This window comes from Haliaeetus albicilla, chromosome 4 (assembly GCF_947461875.1).
Source record: "Haliaeetus albicilla chromosome 4, bHalAlb1.1, whole genome shotgun sequence".
Classification (NCBI taxonomy): Eukaryota; Metazoa; Chordata; class Aves; order Accipitriformes; family Accipitridae; genus Haliaeetus; species Haliaeetus albicilla.
The window spans coordinates 51,721,538-51,734,333 of record NC_091486.1 but is presented as its reverse complement, the minus strand read 5'-3'; the positions used below and the strand labels follow the sequence as shown (position 1 = coordinate 51,734,333).

Genomic DNA, 12,796 nt, shown 5'->3' with positions numbered 1-12,796 from the left:
GACAAGCACTGAAGAGCAACTCAAAAATCAATTCCTTACTCAAATCCATGCAAAAACTATCCTGGTAGTGCACATGCTCAGTGAAGCCATACCTATCTCTTCTCTGCTCTGGGATTAGTAAGTGACAGGAGGAAAGACCCTATTTAGACAAGTGCATAAAATTAACAGAGGTGGAAATGGGACAACAGGTTGGTGTTGCGATTTCACAAGTCACAGTTGCCAAGTGCCTTTTCCAGATGGAAGGGCTCTTCTGCCTACACTTAGCAGTAGAACTCAAGTGATTGTACTAATTTAAAGCTGAAGCAGGCTGGATGCCCTTTCCTCCCTTCCCAACAGAAACACAAGAACACAATGTTTATGCAATACTACAGCAACAGATTTGACTAGGGAGGGTGCTTGGACCTTGAAGTTTTCAGAGCACCCCGCAACATGCAGGTTGTCAGAATCTTGGCAGGGTTTTACCTTGGCAAAGAGCGTCTTTCCAGTGCCAGGGGGACCATACATAAGAATATTCCTGTACAGGCTTTTGTTCTTTTTTGTATTTCTTGTTGCTATGGCAATGTCTCTCACACGTGCTTCTAACTGTGGCTGCAAAAAAAGGGTTAAACTTAAGGAACAGAAAGTACCAACAGACCTGCATGTATCAGCTTCGCAGATCAGTACCAGCAAGAAGCAGGCAGCACTCCTACAGTCTCAAGCTTTTAAGCCTTAACTTCAGCTGCTTCTTACTTCAGACCAGGGTCATTTCTCCCTCTATGTCAGGATTTACTCAATTTAAAGTTCTGTCCGCTTGGCTACAATTCTTTTATAAGAAAAACCAGCAGTGCAGTAACTACTGTAAGAACTGATAACACCTAAGTATTCACTTCCTACTGGATGCCATGGGAGGGATATGTCAAAACATAAGCAACTCTTTGCAGTAATAATTCTTTCATGTAAGTCATAAACATTCATGTTCATACTTACTACTGCATTTGTAGAGATACTGGGAGAAAGCTGCTTCTTGCAGGAGCATTTTCTCTCAGCAGCTTCAAGAAGCACTTAAATTTGCCTCATATCCAGGAATCAAATTCAGAAGCAAATATACAGAAGCAGCCCTAATTAGCAAGTTAAGAACCATTCACAAGATGGGCAAATGCTTATGCTTCTTTGGCTTTTTGGCTTACAAGCAGATCTAGGTTCAGTAATCCTTAACAGATTAGATGAGACAAGTGGAAGTCTGTATATTAACATGCTGACTACAGAGAAAAACTGTAGCAAGGCGAGAACTGAACTAAGACTTCCAGCTGCTTTGCACAGAGAAAAAAAGGTTAAGAGTGCTTAACACGTGTCACACTGAACATGGGAGCTTATTTACAGTCTCAGTGCCCTGAGGGTGCTATGTCTCCAGAATTACTGGAATTACAGCTTTTGAAGTGAGCTAAGGAACCAGCCGTTCTCATTTAGATTCCAAAGTCATCCTTCACAGACCAAGACAGCAAAATAGAGTACTCACACTGAGAACAACTCCTTCAAGGGCGTCCTGAGCCTTGCTGGCAAGACGCTTACCAACCTGGAGAGGACAAATTCAATTACTGACATGTAGATACCAACCACAGTTTTGACAACTCACCTAGACAAAAAGGTCATATGAAATGACAATGATCTCCGCCCACCTATGCTATCTCCAATAGTACTATTATTCACAGAGCCATTGACAGCTCCCTGCCTGACACAAAGAGCTGCAAAAGGAGTTTTGCATCCCCATGGCTGAGTGCAACACAAAACCAAAGCTAAACTTTACCTTGATAGGATGCTTCAGTGCCTCCAGTACAGTAATGCGTGAGGTTTCTCTCACCAGGGAAGGTTTGCCCAAACGTGCTTCTATGTATCGCCCTGCTACTGCAGTGGCATTCTTGGCAGAGTAAACACCCACTGCCAGCAGGGTTAGGCCTGCCACCTGCAAAGAAAAGGGGGAAGGATTAGGAAAAACACTTGGCAAGGCAACGCTATTGTGTGTAGCATGCCCTGTGGTGGGGAATTAAGATTCAGGACAAATGCTGACCAATAGGGGTTTACTTTTGGTAAGATGTTTTATCGCTGTTCAGTCAAGGTCTTACATTCCCTATTCATAGGGCATTTAGTGCTCTTGCATCTCACAGTGTGAAAGGCAGCGGAAGCACAAGTAATGCATATAGTCATATATCCAGAAGTACGTACTCCCTGCTCAAAACATGTGTGGCTTTTCAAACTTTTAACTGAGTAGAGTATGCATTAAGACAAATAGCCATCAGGCTTTGCTACAAACCGGAGTTACAAGCCTCCTATGAGAAAACAGCATCTCCCATAATGCTGAAGCTTTAGCTTCCAGTGTTATGAACAAAAGCACATTGGGAAAGTGGCGTGGTTTGGGGTTTTTTTCAGGTATTCTGTGCAAGCAGTTAAGAATAAGCCCGCATCAACCAGGTGCTGTCTGCCACGCTAACCCTCACCATAGAAGAAAACGTATACCGAATTAGAGATGCTAAGACAAACATCTGAACTGTGGCTGCCACCAAGGCAGTACAGAGTAGGGAGCAAAAAGGACTAGCCAGAGTACACCTGCTAAAGGTGAACAGTCATGCCAGACCCAACACAACAGGAAAATAGGTACTCAAGAGGAGCTTCAAAGCCAAAACCACCACAGGAATTACCATCACTGCATCAGAGACTGTTGTTTCAGAAACCCCAGAACATGAGACATTCCTATCAATTTGCCGGTGAAGCAGAATCCAGGCTTCTCTGTGGTTTATGGTTGTGGCTTGGTTCAGCACTACGTTGGCTCATATTAAACCAAGAGCCTCGCAGGCAGCTTCTTCCACCATAGCTAGCTGTCAGAATAGACAACGAGCTGTGCTGACAATACTAAAGACACTCCAGGAGGTTGCTAAGAATAAAATTTCAGGACAGGATTTGAAAGCAAGACTTTACAGAAATCTTTAGCATGTATAGGATTGTTTCCTTAATACTCAGAGACTGAGAGCACTGATAAATTTTTTAAAACTTCACTTAATGTGCACAAACATAAGCCTCCAGTTCCATCTGTCTGTACGTATGCAAGCGAGTCAGTTGATTTACCAAAAGTCCTATTCACCTGAAAATGCAAGGGAACAAGGGGCATTACTTTTAAACTGAGAGGTGTTTGGGAAGAGGCCAACTGTTCCACACAGTTCTGAGTGCAAGTAATCAGTTGCGGTCAGCTTACAGCTAGATGCCAATAATTCCTACCAGAGCAAGCCCAGATAGACAAAAGAGCAAGCTGCAGCATTGCTTTTAAAGTAAGCAGACTTTTACTACAAGTACAGAACAAGGTCAAAAGCCTCAAGGACAACAAGGATGGCATTGTTAAATAAACCATGAGACACCATATGTTCAGTTTCACTCTGCTTGAACATGTGACATCACCTTTGCTTTGGATGGAAACATGAACAGTTCAGAATTGTGAGTTCCAAGATGCAAAGAGTAAGATTACTTCCACACCTGATTTATCTCAGTTTACAGGGACTTTAGAACACAAAAGAGACTCCTCCTTTTTAGCAGCCTCCCTCTAAAAACAAGGTACCATTGACAAATGATCTCACGCACTCTTATACCATCTGCTTTAGCAATATCCAGTACTAAGCAGAGTTACAGGTTGATACATCAGATCCATCCAGGCAGAGAGAAGTATTTCAGACTTTTGGACTTCACTGAGTTCATGATACAAGATACAGAGAAATACAGCTTTAAGACTGACAGCTACGTATCCAAACAGGAAAATTAGTCGACTCTCACATTCACAGAAGATCCCAACTACTATGCCAACTCCACAAATTGGTCTGATTACAGTGCCTATCTGTTTATCATGAAGTATCTAGCAAAGAAATGAATCTCTGGCTGATAAGCAAAGTGAATTCCACTAAAAAAACCCAAAAAACTAAAAAATCTTTGAGCAGAACCTTTGGGCTTCTGCTTGGATGGGAAGAGGCAGAAAAAAGGCAGCCCTTCCAGTAGGCAGGAAGAGCTGAAAATCCATCCAGGGCTAATTTAGAGGAACCCTAAAATAACTGGCTAATTCTTACCTTATAGTCACTTTTCAAAGCAACAGAAAATATGCGTTCCAGCTGTGTTACCTCCTTTCCAAAAATATACTTACTTTTTTTTTTTTTAAGCCAGATGTCCCAAATTCACAAGACAAGAGCTTGTCAGAAGCAAAAATGACCATAATGCAGGAAACCGGTATCTGGGTCAAGAGAATATGCAGCTAAAAGCACCAAGCACTAATCTGCAAAAGGCTCTGAATAGTGCAGGCATTCCAGGTACAGCCTACAGATTACAAAAGGATCCACTAAACGCATGTCTTGTTCTCCCCAGCGCACTCAGGCAAAGTGTCTTTTATATCAGCCTGTGTGTATAAAACCGGAGGGTGGAGCAGATGGTAATGACTGACTTAAAGCAAAACGTCCATTTTAACAAGCCATACTACTAAAAATATATTTTCACTGTAAAGTTTTAAGTAGTACACTGAGAAACAACTTTATGTCCATAAGAAGCCACTACCATGCTCTTTTGTCCCGTGAAAAGATGTTAGTTCAGCTTTTAATCAACTTATTTTGCACACCTAACAGTTCTCCAAGTGCTCTCTAGGCTACATCAAAATTAGATATAAAGTTGTGAGATAAGCAGCTAAGTGAGTTTTAGATCATGTCCTGCAAGGTCTTGAAGTTCCAGAGACTAGCAGCGCTCTTTATAGATGAAAATGGTACCCTCAAGCGTCCTGATCACAGAGAGCTGACAGTCTGCTATCCACCTGGGATGAGAGTAGCAGGCAAGTTCTTGGCAGCTAATTTGGTGGGAAGAAATTGCACTCAGACAGAATGCACGCAAAAGGAGAATGCTGAAGAATTTCTTTCTGTGGCCTTAAAATCATATTATAATTTATATTATAATTTAAAAACAAAACAAACTTTCATGATGCATCTCTTACTGTTTTCTGGGGGAGTATTCTCAGAAATTTTTTACTGTAAGGGGTACGTAATAAAAAAATTTTTGAGACCACTGGTTTAGAGGGAACAAACCCCTTTTGTGTCCACCAGATCGACTATTACACATCTCCAATATAGCTTCCCTAATATTCCTAAAAAAACCCAAACATTTTCAGTTTGTAGTTTAACTGCAAACATACAAAAGACATCAGGGGCGGGAGGAAATGGGAATTAGATCCCTGTTCCCCAAAACCACCGCTGGCAAAGTCGTCTTGTAACAGCAGCATTAAACATTTCATAATGCTCTGTTCCCCTATGAACATTTATAGACGTTTGTGCATCATGAAAGTACAATGAACATCAGTCATTAAAAACCTGAATGAAAACTTGTCAGCTGAGAGCCCAGTCAAACACAAAATTTGCTTTCAAGGTCTTGAAGAAAAAAAATCTGTGGTTATCTCTAATTGGCTGTTAGGTAAACCCCTTACTCCCCTACATACATAGAGACAGCAAATTCTAGAACAATCTGTGGGAAAAAAATCCCAACCAACCTGTGAAAAAGACTTATCCACTTTTTTCACAGATTCTGCATCTATTACTTGTAATAGCTGGCAAACTTTCAGGAAATGTTTTTGTAAAGGTGATGGTGCCTCCAAAGACAAGACAATTATATGCTGTTCATCAATCAAAGCCAGAACTTTTGTGACCAATGAGAAACAAATTATCTATACAGAGAAGATGAGAATTAATCTGAATAAAAATCTGAAGCACAGCATCTCCTTAAATGAGGACTGCAGATAGCACTAAGTGATCAGCAAACTCCCGCAGTGGTTTACAGTTTATAAACCTATCAAAGAGTTTAACACATATTTACAGACAGACTTTTCTGGAAGTTATCAATACAGGTTACAATCTTACCGTGGCCGTAACTTTATCCCAGTCTGTTACAAAAGCACGGAATCCTTCCCCGAAGAGCATCCCAGCTGTCCTATGGTAAGCAAGCAGCAAGGCAAGCAGAAGAGAAAGGGATTTCAAAGACTGAATCGAAGCAATTTACAAGACAACTTTATAATGATCTTCTTCAGAACCAGTCAAAGCTAATTGAGGGCTCCCCTGGGAACTGAAACATGAACAAGCATGGCAAATATATTTATAATCATCTGATGTCTATACCTGATCTGGAATTAAATCCAGAAGAGCATTTGGCATTAAGATAATATCAATGTCTGTCTTTAATAAATTATTGGTGCTGAACTGTAATAAAAGGTATTTAATTCTAAAGCTTTTTTTATTCAAAATCTCGAAGGACCTAAACCTAAAAAGTTACAAACCTAAATGCCCACCCCTTTGGAGACAGACCGCTTTATACCTTTATGGCATTTATTCAGAAACAGAAAGGACTCTCAGAGTTTTCAGAGTAATTGAGTCTCAATCTTAGCAAATAAGGCTTGAAGTAATTTGTTAGAAAAACTGTATAAAATTCACAACTCTATAAATAGTCTCTTTGGTTCACGTTCAGATGACAATGTAGCAAGACAAGTGAAAGACAGGGTTCTCTAATATAATTCCTATTGTTCAGAGTACAAGAGTATACAAACTAACTTTTGATATTCCTCAGAGCTTAGAGGAATAAACAGCAAGGTTTCCTACATGACGGGAGAAATCTGCAAAAGCAGTGAGGCAACCCATGCCCTTCTCCTGGCTCGCACATACTTGAGGGACTCCAACACAGTTTGGCGATGTTCAGCAGCTTTTAAACGGATCTGCTCCCGAATGATGTCTGCGTTCTCCCTCTCAGCCTTGGCACGGGCTCTTGCCTCTGCCTCGACACGCAACATTTCATTCTTATGCCGCAGCTCCATCTCTCGCTCTACAGTAGCTTAAAAAAAAAAAAAAGGAAAAAAGAGGACAATCTTTTGGGCTGGCTTAATCCCAGGTATCAGGCAGGTGAAAGAGATGCATTGCTTCATCCTGGCTTCGCAACAGCTGTGTGTAGTCCCATAGCAGCAGACTTCAAGATCTTAATTCCCTCCCACCCTCCCCCAAAAGGCAGCCAACCAGTACAATATCACAGAAGACAAGACAAGGAATTTTCCCTCTGTGCTCAGAGGGATCACACACCAAATAGGTGGCCTTCTCCAGATGGCACACTGCAAGACAATAATCACGCTTCATTTCTGAAGTTCATTACCAGAAAAACTGCTCAGGGCAAACTTTAGTCAGAGATGAACTAGACAAAGGATAAAGCAACAGAGAGTGAAAAACCACACTGGTAGGCGCTGCTGCTGCTCATTAACATAAATTCAGAGAGAAAGGGTGACCTGCTACAGACAACAAAGGACAACCCTGGGCAAGTAACTACACAGTGTAACATACACTGCTTGTAAGGAAGAGAAGGAAAACAGAGTTGCCCGTACAGTGCTGTCCCAAAGGGGATTTTGGAAGCTCTGTTACTTCAGACACACAGAATTGCAAAAGACACATTAAGATTGATGTGAATGGAGAATGAATGAGAAACCTAAGAACAACCCAGGAGATGAGGACTTCACAGACAGCACCCTCTATCTTCAGCGTCACTGCAAGAAGTCCTGACTGGATGACCTAGCTACTTAATACCTGGTACACATCTTGATACCTGAATGCTGGACAGGTTACCTCAACGTTCCTATCTTGGTGCCTCTGAGTAGGTGCATACAAGACTAGAATCACCCTCTCCTACAAGGTTTCACCACTGAGCGTTGTTACATGGTTGCTGCAATAGTTCCCTCAAAGATACCGACAAACACTGAGAGTACACCAGATGGCAGCAAGGAGCGGACAACACAGCAGTCCACGACTGCGTACAGAGCAAATCAGCCTTCCAGCCCGGTTTGGTCATACACAAATCGCCTTACATTTCTAAGACCTGTGCCCTAGTGGAGTCCCACTGGAGTTCTGCAAACCCAGTGATTCTGGCAATTCCACAACAATGAAAAGAAACAAAGCAAGTTTCAGACTAAAACTTCATTACTCAGCTTTTATTTTCTACAGGAAACAGTGGAGACTAGGTGACACGGATTCAGCCGTTCCTCCCAAGAGCTATTTTGTTTCTCTTCCCTCCTCAAAACTGGTTCTATTTTAGATTGTCCCAGTACAAAATCAGAATTTCACTTGCTATATCAGGAGATGCTGACAGTTCATTGGGAAATCCAGGTACCACAGGGCAGACGTTTAGGAGTACAGCCACTTCTAAAACTAATCTTGGAAGCAATGGGTAGTTCTAGTACTACTGGGATTTACCCATTACTTGCCAACATGACATTAACACATGACCCTAATGGAGCATCAACCAATACCGACAAGGAGTCAAAGATCAGTACAGAGAACTCACACGCCCGCCCGCCCACCCACTCTGTCACTAGCAAAAGAAAAGTTACCAGCTTACCACGCCTCATGGCTTCCTGCTTCTGCACAGATTCCTCCTGCTTCCTCAGATTTTCTTCATTAGCCAGTTGCTACAGGCAGAGATGACAGCAGAAGATGTGTTCAAGTTGTAAGAACTCGGACAAGTAGGTATTTGTGTAAACTTAAGTACTACAAATGTTTTCAAGAAGCTAGTGCTCAAGTTGAAGTGCATTCTCCCTCTCCGCATCTCCCAGATTCGTACTCTTAAGCCCATGCTCCTAGCCACTTTGTCCTAATTCCTGACCTTTGATTTGCCTGGCCAGCACTGTTGATGCCAAGGAAATAGTACAGATGAAAGCAACTGTGCCTAGCATCAGCCATCTGGCCAGCACAATAGGGCACAGTTCCAGATCACCACTTTGACTTAAGAAAGCTACTATACAGTTGCCAGCTGGGTTAGAGAAGGAAGCCATCATACCTGCTGTCGCATCTGTTCATCATAGCGCTGCCTTGCCAATTTGTCCTGGTATTGGGCTCGCTTCAAGATTAAAAAAAAAAAAAAAAAGAGTATTCAGAATATAAATATTAGGCATTTAAGAGGGAACCTAGTTCTGAGGGCAATTAGGTTTGGAACATGCCGGAGGGAAAAAAACATCCCCCCACCCCCCAAAAAAACCCACAACCAAAACATAAACCCGGGTTTGAATATGAACAGGGCAAAGTTTGGTGCAAAACATCCTCAGTCAGCACCAAAACTCCTCTATGCTGAGAAATCTATATAGTCTGACTTCATTTTAAGGTATCACAGGTATAAAAACAAAGAACAAGTGTGCCTTGGCCAGAAAAGGAGACTTTGTCTACTGGGAAAAACATTTTTCTCATGTTCTAAAACACATTACCTGGACTGGTGATTGAAAGCAATAGAACTGTCAAGATATGCTGCCTGTCAGATGAGCTCTGTTTCTGATTGATTTTCTTGTTCCTCATTAATTTCTCTCATTGATTTTCTACTGCAACTGGCAAATAAACCCACGTCACCTACACTCAACTGAAAGTGGTCTGAGGGCCCATGTCCATCAGCAAGGAGGACTCTGTACAAGGGATGATATTATTCTCTATTCCAAACAGACAGCAGAACAGCTTGCAAGTTGATTCCTCAACAACTGCAAAGCATGGCACTTCAGAAGTAAATCACGATCAAGTTTGCTCTGACTTCAAATGATGCCCTGTGAACTGCAAGAGTTCAAGAGCTAACTCGTGAACAGAACAGATGACTGTGAGGCCTGCTTCCTGAGCCAGCCCCGTTCAAAGTCCAAACTCTGATGGGATAAAAAGCAACATGTGCCAAATAAGCAGGTTTAGCTATCTTCCCAAGCTAGACAATCAATTAATCAATCACCTAGTTCCCTGTGCTCTCAAAGTAAAAAGTCACCATATGTGAGCTATTAGCTTAAAATCTAGCTTACATTTCCCTGATTTCAGTATTATTGCCACTTCAGTAACTCATGCTAAACCACACCAGAAAGCACCAACATTGCTTACAACACAGCCTCCGGTAACTCTCAGATTTGCATCACTTCTTCTCTTGAGGTATTTTTTTCCTGTCTAAAAGATCAAACTTGGAAGAAATAGGGTTGCAGGCTACTTAAGACTGAAATCCAAATAACTTGAGACACTTCATTATCCAGGCTAACAAATATACTTGATAAGCCAGTAGTCTTCAACCTTTTAACACCATCAGCTGTTAGACACAAACAGGTGTATCTCAGCATGTCCAATAGCACTTCCTTGAAAGTTTCTTTAGGAAAATTTCAAAGAGCACACAATAAGGGTAACTGCTACTACCAGTTCCTTCAGACGTTCAAGAACTTGGTAACAAAAGTTCAAGATGACGAAACCATGTATAACTACAAATCAAGTTCACAATTACAAAGCCAGGGTAGAAAATGGGCTCCCCTTTCCCCCGTCCCCCAAAGGGGGCAATTAATGCATTGTTGCCTTTTCCATAAAGGACAAAAAAAGACCTCCCATCACTTGGCTTCCCCCTCATTCCCTTACTGCTTGATGCTGTTTCGTTTCTTCACTGAGTGTTTTTCGTCTCTCTTCTGCTTGTACCCGTATCTGCTCATTCTTCAGTTGTTCTATGGCAGCCTCATACTCCTATCAAGAAAAAGAGATAATCATTGCAAATAAGCTCAATACATCATCCTATAGAGAAACACTAGTGACAATTATATGCCAAGAAATCCATCTGTAATCAGTGGTGCCCTGCAAAGCTGACCAATGACACAAGAAAGCTAAAATATGATCATAAAATATGATTGTACGAAATCTCATAATTAGCCGTTTCAGGATCGTATACAATTTATTTAGAAAAAAAACAAACCAACCAACATAAACAATCCCCAAATTCCTTTATAAAAGAAACAGAAGCCTGTCCTCCACCCAACTACTTTACAGTTCCCTGCAGAACACCCTTGTCATTCCCTGAAAATGGTGGTGATATTCTAGGAGTTACAAAACCACTCAGGACACGCAATTTGTAAACAAAGCCATAATATATGCCTGAGAATAAGCCAAATCAATTTGCACTTCACCTTCCAGACTTTTTTTTTTAAAAAGACAAATAACTATTTATGCCAAAGCTGAACAGCAACAAGAAAAATTTAGCACTCTCTGCAGATTGCTAGAAAATGAGACTTCAACTCATACCCCCCCAGAAACCTGGCAGTTGCCTGAGGCGGGCTATCTGTACAACAGGTGATGAGATGCAACATACCTTAAGCTTTGTTTGCTGTTCCAGCTGCAAGGTCTGCTCTTGCATCTGGGCAAGACTAAGAGCATCTTTCGCATGGCCTGAAATTGACAGTGGGAACAGGTTATTAACAGTACAAAGGTTTTTTCTCCAGTAAGAAAACGCTCAGTCTATTCAATCCAACCTGGCACTAGCTAAGACTGTCTAGCGCACTGCTCTGAAGCCGTACATTCAACCCTCCCTGCCGACAGACAGTCGGAAACCTTCTCAGCCCACCCGTGATCTGAAGGCAACGAGTTTACCCTAATGAGAAGGTGCTTCCTTCACCTCCTGAAGGTGGAACCTGAAGAAAGTTTCTTCCTCCCGCTTCAGAAGCCCCGGTGGCGATGCTCCGAGAAAGCCAGCGACCCGGAGGGTCGACCTCGGGGCCCTACAGGCCACCGGGCTCCCACCAAGAAGCAGCAGCGGCCCCGGGCGAGCACTACAAGAGCCCGAGGTTGCCCGGGCCGGCGGGCAAACACGCTCCGAAAAGGCGCCCCCCCCCCAGCACGGCAGGTACCGATTAACTGTGGCCGGCGGGAGCTGTGGGGCGACCCCAACCCAGCCCCAGGCCCAGACCCCGACCCCGGTCCCTCACGCACGGGACGCGTCCAGCTCCCTCGCCGCCTTGGCCGCCCGCTCCAGGCCCGTGGGGTCGAAGTTGCTCCATTTGTCCTTGGGCGGTTGACGGTCTCCGGTTCCACCTCCCGCCACCGTACCGGTACCTCCTCCCGGGGCCGGTGGAAGGGAGAGACCGGCCGTACCCGGTGCCGCATCCCCTCCGCCCGCCGGGGCCGAGCCGCGGTTCAGCCCGAAGAGCCAAGACATGACGACGCCGGCGGCGGCGGCAGCAGCACGCGCGCGGGCGGAGGACGCGCCGCTCCCCGTGCGCCTGCGCGGCGGCGGCGGCGGCGTTTTCTCATTGGGCCGGGGCGCCGTCGCTCGTAGCGCGTCACCGCCTCCGGGAAGCGGGCGCTGGGTGAGTATTTTTTGATGGACGGAATGACGGGGCGGGCTCGGGAAGGGGAGTGGAATCGGATTGGCTGTGGAGTAGGGGAGTGGGCGGGGAGAGCTGGGGACGGAGCGCGGAGAGGGTCAAACTAGGGCGGGCGGCGTTCTTCCTTAGCAACGGGCGTGTGGTGGCGTTGCTAAGGGGAGTGTGTGGGGGGGGGGGGGAATAAACCCTTATGCTTGATGCAGAGGGGTATTTCACTGCAAATCTGCTCCTAATCACATTTTGGTAATGCAGAAGACGACGTGAAAAAAAGGGAGTGGAGGAAAAAGGAAGGAAAGTAGCTGTGAAAGTCAGAAAACACACCGCTAAAGCTTACAGGTAAAATCCTGCAGCCTGAAATGGTGTAAGGCGTAGAATACAGCCTAGGTCATCTTCAGCACTCAGAAACAGTCATTCAGGTGTCTTTTTTTTTTTTCTTCAAATGTTCACGTTTCTTCCCAAATGCACACTTGAGTAAGTCTCTCACAGAGTTCCTGCAGAACACTTGATTTTTCTATCAGACACCTCTTTTTTTATTATTATTATTAAACTATTGTTGACCTAGCAGATTCACTGCTTGTTCTAAAAATCAGCGTTGGCTCTGCTGTGTGATTCCACGGTGCCATGCATATGTTTTGGAAA

General features: G+C 43.7%; 1 protein-coding gene across 1 annotated transcript in view; it reads right to left on the bottom strand.

Moving 5' to 3' along the window:
- Nucleotides 1–12,040, bottom strand: part of LOC104325362 (ATPase family AAA domain containing 3A) — a 29,980-nt gene extending 17,940 nt beyond the window's left edge. Inside the window, exons 1-10 of the mRNA XM_069782677.1 lie at nt 11,763–12,040; nt 11,146–11,222; nt 10,425–10,526; nt 8,845–8,904; nt 8,407–8,476; nt 6,696–6,861; nt 5,901–5,970; nt 1,784–1,939; nt 1,496–1,552; nt 463–588 (exon numbers count right to left, since the gene is read on the bottom strand). Coding sequence (XP_069638778.1) covers nt 463–588; nt 1,496–1,552; nt 1,784–1,939; nt 5,901–5,970; nt 6,696–6,861; nt 8,407–8,476; nt 8,845–8,904; nt 10,425–10,526; nt 11,146–11,222; nt 11,763–11,988 — 1,110 coding nt within the window. The 5' untranslated portion in view covers nt 11,989–12,040. The remainder of the gene's footprint in view (nt 1–462; nt 589–1,495; nt 1,553–1,783; nt 1,940–5,900; nt 5,971–6,695; nt 6,862–8,406; nt 8,477–8,844; nt 8,905–10,424; nt 10,527–11,145; nt 11,223–11,762) is intronic.
- Nucleotides 12,041–12,796: the final 756 nt, after the last annotated feature.